The sequence below is a fragment of the Netta rufina genome (genome assembly GCF_964035555.1).
Source record: "Netta rufina genome assembly, chromosome: 1".
NCBI classification, from domain to species: Eukaryota; Metazoa; Chordata; class Aves; order Anseriformes; family Anatidae; genus Netta; species Netta rufina.
This window is the reverse complement of record NC_140123.1, coordinates 62,799,780-62,811,859: the sequence shown is the minus strand read 5'-3', so window position 1 is coordinate 62,811,859 and position 12,080 is coordinate 62,799,780. Positions and strand designations below refer to the sequence as shown.

General features: G+C 36.5%; 1 protein-coding gene across 6 annotated transcripts in view; it reads right to left on the bottom strand.

Moving 5' to 3' along the window:
• Positions 1–1,229: 1,229 nt before the first annotated feature.
• The window catches only part of ATP11A (ATPase phospholipid transporting 11A), a 123,994-nt gene continuing 113,143 nt past the window's right edge, over positions 1,230–12,080 (bottom strand). Inside the window, exons 28-30 of one of the 6 annotated variants that reach the window (XM_084294768.1) lie at positions 11,835–12,000; positions 5,241–5,347; positions 1,230–4,608 (exon numbers count right to left, since the gene is read on the bottom strand). In XM_084294768.1, the coding sequence (XP_084150894.1) occupies positions 4,557–4,608; positions 5,241–5,347; positions 11,835–12,000 (325 nt within the window). In that variant the 3' untranslated portion in view covers positions 1,230–4,556. Of the gene's footprint in view, positions 5,348–7,333; positions 7,359–10,091; positions 10,181–11,834; positions 12,001–12,080 lie in introns of those variants that run through there. The other 5 variants (XM_084294769.1, XM_084294770.1, XM_084294767.1 and 2 more) reach the window with 5 other exon arrangements.

Genomic DNA, 12,080 nt, shown 5'->3' with positions numbered 1-12,080 from the left:
CATATATTGCAGGAAAAAAAAGGTAGGCTTGTAGAATAGAAGAAACAGTTTTAAAGTAATTTACAATGTAACTTACTAAAAGTGCATAATTTAAAGAGCTGAAGGAAAACATGGTATTCAATTTAGAATTAATACTGTTTAGAGAGCACTTTCTGATCTTTTTCCTTTAAACAATTAAATATTTTTATATGCAAAATAGAAAGTTGGCTACTTTTGAGGTAGTTTGTTCCTCTTGCTACTTGTTCGTCCTGAAATCCATATGCATCACGTTCTCTTTTCCATTTAGTACTTTTTATCTAGTTGCAATTTGTAGATTTTTTCTTCATTACATGAAGAAAGGGAAAAACACCTTCCATATTTACCTTTCTACCTTACCTAGAAGCTCACTCAGTAGAAAAATAAATAAATAAATAAATTCTTGATGAACAGAAGGGAGATGGGTAAATGTGCTTGCATTACTCAAGAAAAGATTCATATATGTGCAAAATCATTACTCTAAAATCTTTATTATGGGAATTGGGAAAGCAATATACAAACATCGTGCCTAAGCACCAGGAAAGAGAGAGGCACCTAACCCAGTGCTCTGAACTGCTTTGTGGAAGCACTCTAGGATAGCTTCAGCCTGACTGTGTGAATACATTTGTTGGCATAATCTGTAATGGTTTCAAAAGTACAGGCACTCTCCCATTATACTGTACCACCAACCAAAAGAAAATTATGTTTTCTGTGCAGTCAGTCTATTTGGTGAGAACACTGCTACCAACTTGGATGGCAAAGCAGATTGCTTTTGCCTTTAATTCGTTTTCCTTAAACTGCCAACACTGTAAGAGAAAGGTGAACTAGCTCTGGGCACCCAGGACAGCAGAACTGTAAGGTAATGAAGACCTCCTCACATGCAGTTTACGAGCTTAGATTGTGAAGAGCTTCAGCACCTACCCAATCTCCGTGGCAGGAGCAAAGCTCTCCTAGACTGAGTAGTACCTGGTACCTGGTAGTAGTCTCCTGGTACTGAGTTGTGCTACCTTTGCAACTCCCCCCTCACACCTTCTGGTTCATCTTCTGGTCTTCTCTGACTGGCTACGGGTAGTCTCTGAAAATAAATGTGACTGCAAGCATATTCAATAACAGAGTCAGACGCTCAGTCCATTTTCTGTTCTCTACTGACATTTTATTACAGACTAATATGAAATCATTTCATATTCATACTTGAATTGTTTTAATTACTCGTGAGCAAACTTAAACCAGTCTTGAATGTTTATATTTATTGCAAGCAGATCCATGTCTCCTGCTTATATATTCTACATAAGGATCCAAAATGTGACTGAATATAAACAAGTTATATTTGGTTATCTACAGAAATTAAAGTTAAAAATAGCACTGAAAAGAAACTTTACAGTAATGTATTCACACACTGACTCTTCAAAGCAAATAAATGAAGTGGTATTGGATAATCTAAACGTTAGATTTGAAGGCTGATTTATTTTCAAATAAATGCACCTATAATTGTACAATTAAAAACGAGTGTCGGTATTTGGTGCTGATGACTACAGACATCTTAAATGTTTAATGCACAGAAAACTACCCCCCAGCCCCCATACAGCACTTTCGCAGATTCTACTTTACATTAGATCATGAAAGGACATTTAAAATGCAGCGTGTACATTGCACAGAATTTGTCAGAGACAACGCATATTAAAATTCTGTGAATTTTCATAAGGTAAAAAATTAAAGCTATATAAACTGATTTTTTTAGATTATTCTGCAAAGTAGAATCACGTACTTTTTCACTTTCATAATACTTTCACAAATTTCCATTAAAGCTTTTTTTAACAGAGACAGTAGCATGAGCACAACGATCCCACTGGCTTCCAAAAAGAAAAGTAGTGCAGTTGGCTCAATTAAGCTATTTTTAACTTTTATATTTGCAAGCCAGTTGGGACTAGACAGGCTAATGCAAGCAAGAAAGTAAACTGTAAGCTTTTATATTAAGTGGCTGAACAAACAATTATTGTACATTGTAAAATAAAAAAGATCCATGTCTTTTGCCACAAGCCACTGCAGAAAATATATGGACTTCAGTGGCTGGAAAGCTTGAAATACTTTCTAAGTCTTCACATACATTTGGTTAGCGCTTACCAGTTTCAAGACATTTATAGAAGCAGTTATGGAGACATTATGCTGTTAAAGCTGCAACAATTTAAACAAGGCGAGTTAGGAAGTTATATAGATTTTTATACTTTTCCCCCTTAATTCTTATAATATATAAAAATCTGTCTCCTCTCAGTGCCCCATCCATAATAAAACATTCGAATTCATTTTGATCTAACTTCTACTTTTTCATCTTTGAACTTTATGATCCATTTACAGCGAAACTCCAAGTTACCACCTGCTGCAGTGGTCTAGTTTGCATGGCAAGAGTAACAGGGACTGAAGCAAAAACATAGCAAGAGAAACCGAGTTGATGTCATTTGGTTTTTCCATTGAACGGTCTATTTTAACAAACAGTACCAACTTTTAAAGGTAAAAGTATTGCTAAATCAAAGCAGAAACTTCCACTGAAATTCAAGCATTCTTCCTCCTCCAAAAAATGAACATGGTCGGCTAAATATTCCCAAGCACTTATGTAGGTGTTTCGGCTGAATAACATTGACAATAATTTCTAAGTGCTGGTTTACATGAAGTTTGCAATGAACTGCTTTGTTAGTAGGCAGAACAGGAATGCAGCATTTTCGAAAGCATCAAGCAAAAATCTCCTTATTTAAGGCTAAAAGATGGAACTCAGTAAGTAAAAAAGCAGGAGGCTTTATAGAATAGAAAAGCTAGCAGTAATAGCACAGCACAGAAAGTATATCACTCTACTTGCTGCAATCACAAATCCCAGCAAAACATGAATGGTTTAGGTGACACTGACAGAGCAACAGACCTATATTTCTAATTTAACATTCATTAGAATTTTAACATTCAGCCACAACTCCACTCTAAGCTAAATTTAAGTGGCCCAAACTCATAAGTATAAAAAAAGCCTTCAAAACATATACTTAAAAAAAATAGAAATGGTGTGTTAACAAATGTATGCGTAAAACAGATTTATAAATAGCTACAGTATGAAAAATATTTCAGTGCAAAGGCAATTTTAAGATTTCTAAAAAATACATTACAAATAATTTGTTAACTACACACAAGAAATTTGTCACTGCTACCGGTATAAAATTTATACCCATATTAACTTTTTTTTAAAAAATATATACACCAGTGTTTTATGTAGGGGACGGTTTGAACTGACCAACATTCAAGTATGCAATGGCGTATATATGTACACACACCCACACCCACATACATATGTATGTATTTCAAAATGTTTCTGCGATGAGGACATTCTTTGAAACTTAAAAGTGCTACATGTTAAATGTTAAAGATACCTTCATTTGTGGTGCTCACCATTAGCCTTTTTTAATCCTCTTTCCCTATCTTTGGTATAATGAAAATTTCACAACTCACTTTACAATCTGTTTGTCCCAGGGCATTTTCAATATTTCATTGTTGAACTGGAAAGTCACTCAGAGTGTTGTGAGGAGCACTTCCTAGTAAGTCGATGGATCTTTTATTAAAAAGTAAATTGTTGAGTAAATTATTTTGTCTCAACTTTTTCTTTTTTAAATGCAAATAGGGGAAATATTTTTTATCCACCAGCCTTGTCCATTAAACAGACAACTAACAACAAATTTTTTGTTTTCACATTGCAATACATTTTTAGCTAATATCCTCCCAGAATTATTTAATGACCGTGGTTATTAACCAGTTATAAACATCAGGCTAAACTAGACTGAAATCAGATTACTCCTTCAGGTAGTTTTGCACCCCAAAATAAAACACTGGACTAAAGAAACAAGACGAGAACACAGCTAATAGTTGAATTAGTGCAAGGTAACATATATGTAGCAGAGAAAACAGGTACAAGTTGGCTGTCGTACTTGAAGTATTTCAAACAGAATCTTTGTGGTCCAACTAAATTCTATCACAATTGTGTTTCAATGTTAGTAATAGCCGTGTGCCACCTACTGGTTTGCTTGCAAAAGGTAACGGCTGGGTACTACTTGCTTTGTAATGTATCTACTGAACCAATCAGCTTGTATTCAACCACATAATTAGAAAAAAAATTAAAAATAAAAACAACCAAAAATTAAAAGGATGCATCCAGATAGTAAAATATGCTTATTTGGAAAAATAGCCTCTTTTAAGAAAGAAAAAAAAGACAAAAAAAAAGCTCAATATATAATATTTCCTACTATGCATACTTTAAATTTACAGAGAGGTAAAAAGTAGGAATACTGGTTACCTGCATCTCTGACGAATTCACAAGGACATTTGAGGCAAAATGCTTACATTCAGTTTTTGAGTAGATAGCAACACTGATATCTACCTATTGAACAGCCAACTTGACTTCAGATAGCGTGCACATACAGTACACAAGGATTGTTATGCCTATCTTTCTACAGGGGGAAACTAACTGAAAACCATACATAGCCCTGATTTGGCCACTTACAAGGAAGTGAACATTAGAGAGTGTTTCTTGAAAGCAGATTTGCACAGAGGAAACACCAGTTTGTTCTATAGAAAGAGCAAAGAAAGAAAAAGGACAGAGGAAAATCAGAAACAGCACTTATTAAATATGCTTTAGGAGACTTTCATTGGAGATAACTGAGGTCATCGTTTCTGGCTGAAAATTAAAACTGTTGATCTCAAAATGTAGGTCACTGACTGAAACTATACACTTCAAGTAACAAAGAAAATGACTAAAGATGACAGAAGCAATAAATGCACAGAAGTCTTGACACAGGATGAAGAGAAATTTTAGTGCTACCAGTCTCACAGTACCAGACTGTGCAGATTGTTCATTGCTCCAGTAGTTCAAAACATAAAAAGAGGCCTATCGGCCTGGAAGGTTTCATACTTCCAGCTCTTGATCCTGTTTGTCTGAACATTACCTCAGACAGCAAAAGCCATGTATAGTTTAATATGTGACATGTTTGTTTCCTGAAAAAAGAAATAAACAAAGGTACAGTTTTTAAAGGCTTGAGTTGGTGTTCTGTCATACAGATGTTTCCAAACCTGACCCACTGTAGTGGTAGCCTGCACTGGAACGACAATGCTTATTTGAATAGCCAAAGACAGATGGAAGTACTGAATAATCAATGCCTCTCCAGTGCGTAAACATCATTTTTTTAGAATGAGAATTAGACCTTCTTGCTGGGGAACTGCTGCAGTCATTGCTCCTATATCTTGGGCTTTTCAGACAGGCAAGAGGTGTGAATTCCGAGATGTGGTCCCGGCAGTGCCTTGATGCATTCTGTAAAGGAAAAAAAGCCAAATACACAGTAAAGAGATGACTTCGGAGCTAGGTCTAAACTTGCGTTCTTTACGTCCTTGGTATATTAATGCCTTTCGCTAAATTACCACTTTGGCTATTTGCTTCATGTGAAGGTAAAATCCCTCTTTCAGCACGATTAGTTTTATATTAAGACCTGAAGAACTAGGCATAATTTTACATATAATCTCTAAATTCGACAATGGGCTCTCCAGAGAACAGATGATGACAGAGAGGACTGCTTCCATGTTGACTTTTTTTTTTTTTTTTAATCAGGTTTGTATTTCCTTCTGCAGTCTCTTTTGGTACATCTTATCTCAGAACTTTTTTAGTCAGGAATTGCGAGGGGGAATTTCAAGACAGAAAAGGTTCAATACTTTGTCCTGTATTTCCAAAGAGAGGGAATTCTTTACAGTTGGTTAGTGCTAATACAGGGACATTCCAAAAGACTCATTCACTTTCTTTGTACTTCTAAGTAATAGCAGATTTTGGACTTGCTTAGGTTTACATGTAGCATGAGGTACATGCAGGCAGTTTATACCACACATCATAGCACCTGCTCTGATAACTTGGTCTAATTGTCCATTCAAATTTATCTGTACCACATGATCACCCCACACTGGCAGAATTGGCACCTCAACTCAGGAAATACTCAGGACTATGCTAATAGCAGGGTTACATGACAAGAAGCTGGAACGTGTGAACAGACTGAAAAATAATCGGCACAGCACTGTCCCCAGTGAGTTTATCTACTGTCCTCATTAAACGCTGTGTATAATTTCCAGGCATAGGGATATGGAGGTTATATGACAATATTTAAGATAATAATGTATTCTCAGCATGATTCAGACCTGTGTTATCAATCACCCTCTCCATGAATACTGTATCAACTAGCTAATACTCCACTCTTAATCACTGCCTTCCCTCTTTCCCTGTTAACATTAACATGGTAGCAGAAGGTAGAAAATCCCAAAATAAATATTAATAACGTAGTTTAAGGAAGTTTGCCTACTTTCAATGCCAATCAAAGGCTTGAAATGCTACTCTTACATAACCAAGAGCATGTAGAAAGCTTTCTAATGACAGTCACTCTTGGAATAGAGTCAGCAAACTCTACCAAAATACTCACTAGCAGTGAGGCCTCAATTCTTTTAAACACATATAGATCAAATACCAACATTAGTATAGAAAAAAATAGGTAATTGGGTAACAGATCAGCAGACTTTATTTTGGAAATGTCAGAGGGAGTAGTCATAGGCTGTGTAACTTATTTTTCCTATTGTTCCAGCTATAAAATGAAACATTTCAGTTACTGCGTTTCTACAAATAAAATGGTATTTTTTCTATGCATAACATGTTGGGTTCCAAGGCAAAATATTTCAGTCTGCCATGCCTGACTTAGGGTCCTACTCACAAGTAACTCACTTCCTCTTGTATAGTTATCTTCCTGCTTTACTGTCCACATTTGTTCCATACGTGTATCCAAAAACACGAGAGATGACAGATAAACTGCTAATGAGAGATTTACTTTTGACTTCGTGTATTCTACACCACGGAATAATGTGAGTACGCTCTGCAATAATAACTGCAGTTCTTACCAAACAGATGTTAGGCAATACCTATACGTGACACAATGTATGAATAGGACTTTAATATGGGTGTATTGATTCATGCAGACATGTTGTTCTGCCTTACATGGGTGCCTGGGACAAAAAGAGCTTACCTGTATCGTGGAATATCTTTTGCAAAAACTAGTCTCTCCAAGTAAAACGTAATGATTTTGTATCGTATTGATAAATTAACATCAAAAACTCTGGAGGAAACAGTTGATTTGTAAATAGCACAGAAAGAAATCAATCCAAACTGGCAACACGTACAGTACTGTTACCTAGCTTTGATCTAATTATGTCTCGGAAGCTGAAAGAGTTCCTTCAAGAAGTGGCCCATCGCTGTTCACCAGTGCATTTAGGGCTGCTCTATGTCTCATACTCTTCTGCAAGGATGAGGAAAAACAGTGAGACTCTTGCTGAATACAGGAGAGAAATGTGAATGAATGGTACCATTTGGTACATTTATAACTACTGTAGCAAGGTCCTGTAAAGTGACATATTTTCTGATAGATCTAAAAAGGAAAGGTTATCAGACTAAAACAAGGCTTCTATTTCTTGCTCCTGAGGTTAATCCTTTGAGACACGCTGAGAATGTTTTAATTCCATTTCGAACTCTTAAAAATGCTTAATTACTCTCAAAAGCATTTAAACTGTACCATGACTAAGTACCATGGGCTGTGTGTCCTCCCCGCTGACAATAACCTGCACTGAATGAAGGAGCTCTCCTGGATATGATGATGTGACAGTGCTGTACCTGGACCAGTGCCCTGTAGGGCACGTTGCAGCCATGCTGGTCCAGGATTTCCTTAAGGTCATCTCACCCCGAGCCAGTCCAGGCACTCCAAATTAAGGAGCAGATGTCCTGCTGCTCTGCCCCCCAGAACAAGAGGGTCACTGAAGGGAGTGCTACATGAGAAGGTGATGGTGCCAGTGCTGATAAAGGCTGACTTACAACTTAGTCATTACTACATGGTGAAAGAGGGCAGGAGTGTTACTAAGGTAACTTCTTCAATTGGATTTAAATATTGCAACAGCAGGACCCATTTCTATGGGATTCAGATATTAAAACAGCAGGGCTCATTTCTTTATTTTCCACAGAAGAGTAGCCCAACACAAGACAAAGGCAGCAGTTGGCTGTCACCAAGTTTCTAAGAGGCCTGTGCAGTTGTTTAACAGCAGCTAAGCCCATTGAGGAACAGAAGAATGACGAGTCCCCAGAGAGGCTTCCCCAGGCAAAAGCACCGCTGTGGGAGCAGCAAAGGGTAGAGATGCCATACCGAGGCTCATGGGCTGATCTTGTGACTGAAGTGAAAGTGAAGTAAAAAAAAATCAGAAGCGAAAAGAAAAAGAAACATATTTCTTAAAAAGGGATAAAAACATAGAAGTTATTTACAGGTCATAACTGAAACACCTGGTGTTTCAGCTAGAGAATAGCTGGGACTACAAAACCATTGCCAAAGTGACAATTAAAAAAATGCAGAGAATCATTTAAAGTGAGTTTATATTTTCCATATAAAGTGGCCAAGCTTCTCAGTTTATTAGAGAGGGATAAAGAAAAAGGAAATATTATCAATTAATATAGGCTGAATATTAAAAAAGCCCTATTGCTTATTGAAAGTTAAGGATGAAAGAAACCTTAAAGCTGCATAATTTCCAGTTAAAACACAAAACTCAGCTTGTTTCATTGAGTCAAATAGTCACTGGGACTAAGCATGAGACAGACGTGAGCAGGTTTTGACCTGAATTAACAGAAGACAACTGATTCCTCCAAAGCTTTTGCAGAATTAACATTTTAGCACAAGAAAGACGGCAGCTTGTGTGTATACAGAGATATATACACACATACATATATGTACATATATGTATGCATATACACACATATACATATGTGAATGTATACGTGTGTATATATGAAAAGATCTTTCAAAAACCACAGAACTAGACCTGGAATGATTAAAAACCTCTGAATGATAATGATGGTAAACAATCACTGACCCCACTCTGGAGTGACTCCAGATAATTGAAAAAGTTAGAAGTGTTAGCAATTACTTCAAAGGCTTTCTGCGATCTGACTGCCTGAGCAGAACTAGTTTAGTAACCTGGGAGGTGACGTCTAGCCCTACGTTAATCTTGCCAACTGTTCCAGAAGCTCTTTATTACAAAGAAGATTATATAGTTTATAGGAATGCAGTAAGTTTAAAAACAGTTACAAGCTTACTTCAAACCGATCCTAAGGCTCTTAAAAGCCAATTTTATTTAGAATTTGCAATAGTGAAAACACCTTTGTGTATTTTCCCTCTGACTTAAACAATTACAGTATTTTTATTGACTATACATTTTTGAACAAAGAAAGAAAGAATGCGTATTTTTTTTTATCTTAATCAGTTAAAAGATAAGGATATAAAATCTGTAATGGATACCAAGAGTCTCCTAGTATTAAGTCAAAAGGAGCTTTCCTGTAGACCACAGTAAAGCCAAGATTTACCAGCTTTTCTTCTACTTTTATATTAAATTGTCATGTATTTCTGCATCTTGAGCTTTTTTATTTTTAGAAAGAAGTATAGAATTTCAAAAAATGGAATAGAAGGAAAGCTTGATTTGAAAATGCATGCTAGAAACAACTTAGTGCAAAGAAGTTGCATTTTCAGCAGGGCAGATATATTAATATATTCCAAAGATTGCTTAAATCGTTTCCAGCACCATGTTTTCTGTATCAAGATAGAACATCAGCATTATCAGAATTATTATGCTTTGCGTGGCAACTATTCTGCTTAGAGATTTACAATGCAAGCACAACATGCATTCACCTACAGATACACAAATGATTCAAATGGGGCCTAAGAATCCTAGATTCTTGAGGCAGAAACACTTTGTAAATTTCAGTAAAATCAGTGAAAAAAACGTTAGTGATAGTGACAGATTGTGACAATGACTCATACAATCTTTGAGATAAATAAACAGGTGGAAAAATCGGAATTAAAAAGTATTTTTTAAAGTATAGGTGGTGTGAGTCAGAAATGGAGATAATGAATACGGTAAATAACTTCTGATGATAAACTTTTTACTGTCTTTTGAATGAAATGGCTGAGCATGCAGAAAGGCAGAAAAAAAGTCACCTTTTGTTCCATTAGAAACTTAGACTGCTTGAAGTCTGAGAAAGCATAAAGATGGTGGACTGCTCAACAGAAAGGCACTGATGTTTAGTCTGATTTCCCCAGAAGATTGTAGGAAGTAATCGTGCACATCATTTACGTTTAAAGCAAGGTAGGAGTTATTTAGACAAAGCAGATTGGAAGACAGACAGAAATAAAGGGAGATAAGAAGAAACACAAGGGATATATCTGGTTAAAAGTCAAAGATTCTATTAAATATTAAAAAATCAATATCGCTAGTGTTAAGCCCAAAGTCTGCCTTAAAATTGATTCCTTTTCCAGCACTAACATATAATCTTGGTGAAATTCCTTTATCTGGGGCTAGGTTTTTGCATTAACCCATGCACATTCTCTCTCTTTAGACTTAAATTAAGCATGCAGAACCTGCACCAAAATCAACTTGCACAAGTAACACATATGACAGAGACATCTATTAAAGACATTGAAACAGAAAAATGCTAAAGGCTGATCTGCCTTTTTTTTCGTGCTATTCTGTACTCTTTTTTCTTCTGAAGTGGGGCATTTAATTTTAAAGTTAAAAACTTAAGTTTTAATACATGTTGTTTTTTTTAAACAGGCACAGCATCAGTATTAGTTTGCTAAGATAGTATTATATTCTACACATAGCAAAACATGAATGTCAGTATGAGTTCACTACATATTCCTCACCAACATACTTGGTGGTAATATTTATCACATTTGGTAAATATTTATCAGATTTATTTTAAGTGTGTGAATTAAAGTTTATTCAACAATAAACGCACATGCAGTTGCAGAGTCCCTTGGTACAGAACTACAACTGCTTGTGTCAACCCTAGATTTAAGGGGACTTCAACAAAATGACATGCTCCTTTCCTACCAATTTTGATCTTAGCTTATTTTCGCTTTTTTTTTTTTCCATTTTAGATAACTATGCTCAGTTTGCATGGTAAATGCTAAAACATCTGTATTAGAGATTACTTAAGGAAGTAAAATATATTTGCCTGCTTTAAAAATTACTTCAATTCAGGGGTGCAGGCAGTACCCCTGGATACTACTCCGTGACAGCAGGAACAACTGCTGTCCAGGCTGATTTAACTGCCTCCTATCTACCCTCACAAAGACCCCAACCCCCTTATACCCTTCTTATTTCCCCAAACCAGGAATCACGTTGAGCCATACAGCTGTCTCCCACCAGCCTTATCTGCTGATTTCCCAGTGGCTGCTGGTACAGGGGTACAGGTGTCACCCCAGGGTTCAGGTATATACCACCAAATAAGTAACAAGCAGTTTATTTCACCATACTGGTTGATGAAAGAAGTGACTGGTAAACAACCAGTGACATACATCACAGATAGGGAACCTCTCTTCTAATCTTGTCTCTAAACTTGAGAGGGCTAATTATTAAAGGTAATGACAGGACAAGGGGAAATGGTTTTAAACTAAAAGAGGGGAGATTTAGATTATAGGTTAGGAAGAAATTCTTCACTCAGAGGGCGGGGAAGCACTGAAACAGGTTGCCCAGAGAGGTTGTGGAGGCCCCATCCCTGGAGGTGTTCAAAACCAGGTTGGATGAGGCCCTGGGCAACCTGATCTAGTGGGAGGTGTCCCTGCCTATAGCAGGGGGGTGGAACTAGATGATTTTTAAGGTCCATTCCAACCCAAGCCATTCTACGATTCTATGATCTGTGATACAAATAACTACCTCTACAATGGAAAGTATTTTACCTGGATTCTTTCTGTTGCTGTAGGCCACAACTGTCTGCATAAGACCTTCTTGATAACATCTGGAAGAAGGCTGACAGTTATGAGCAGAATAATACCCAGCCATGCAGGACCACTAGACAGCATTTGCATGAACACATAATACATCCTCTGATAATTGAGAAAAGGCCTGGTAGGAAAAAGATTAAATAGAAGTTACACTTCAATACACAAGAGAAAAACTGACAATGTTAAATGTAAATGTTACAG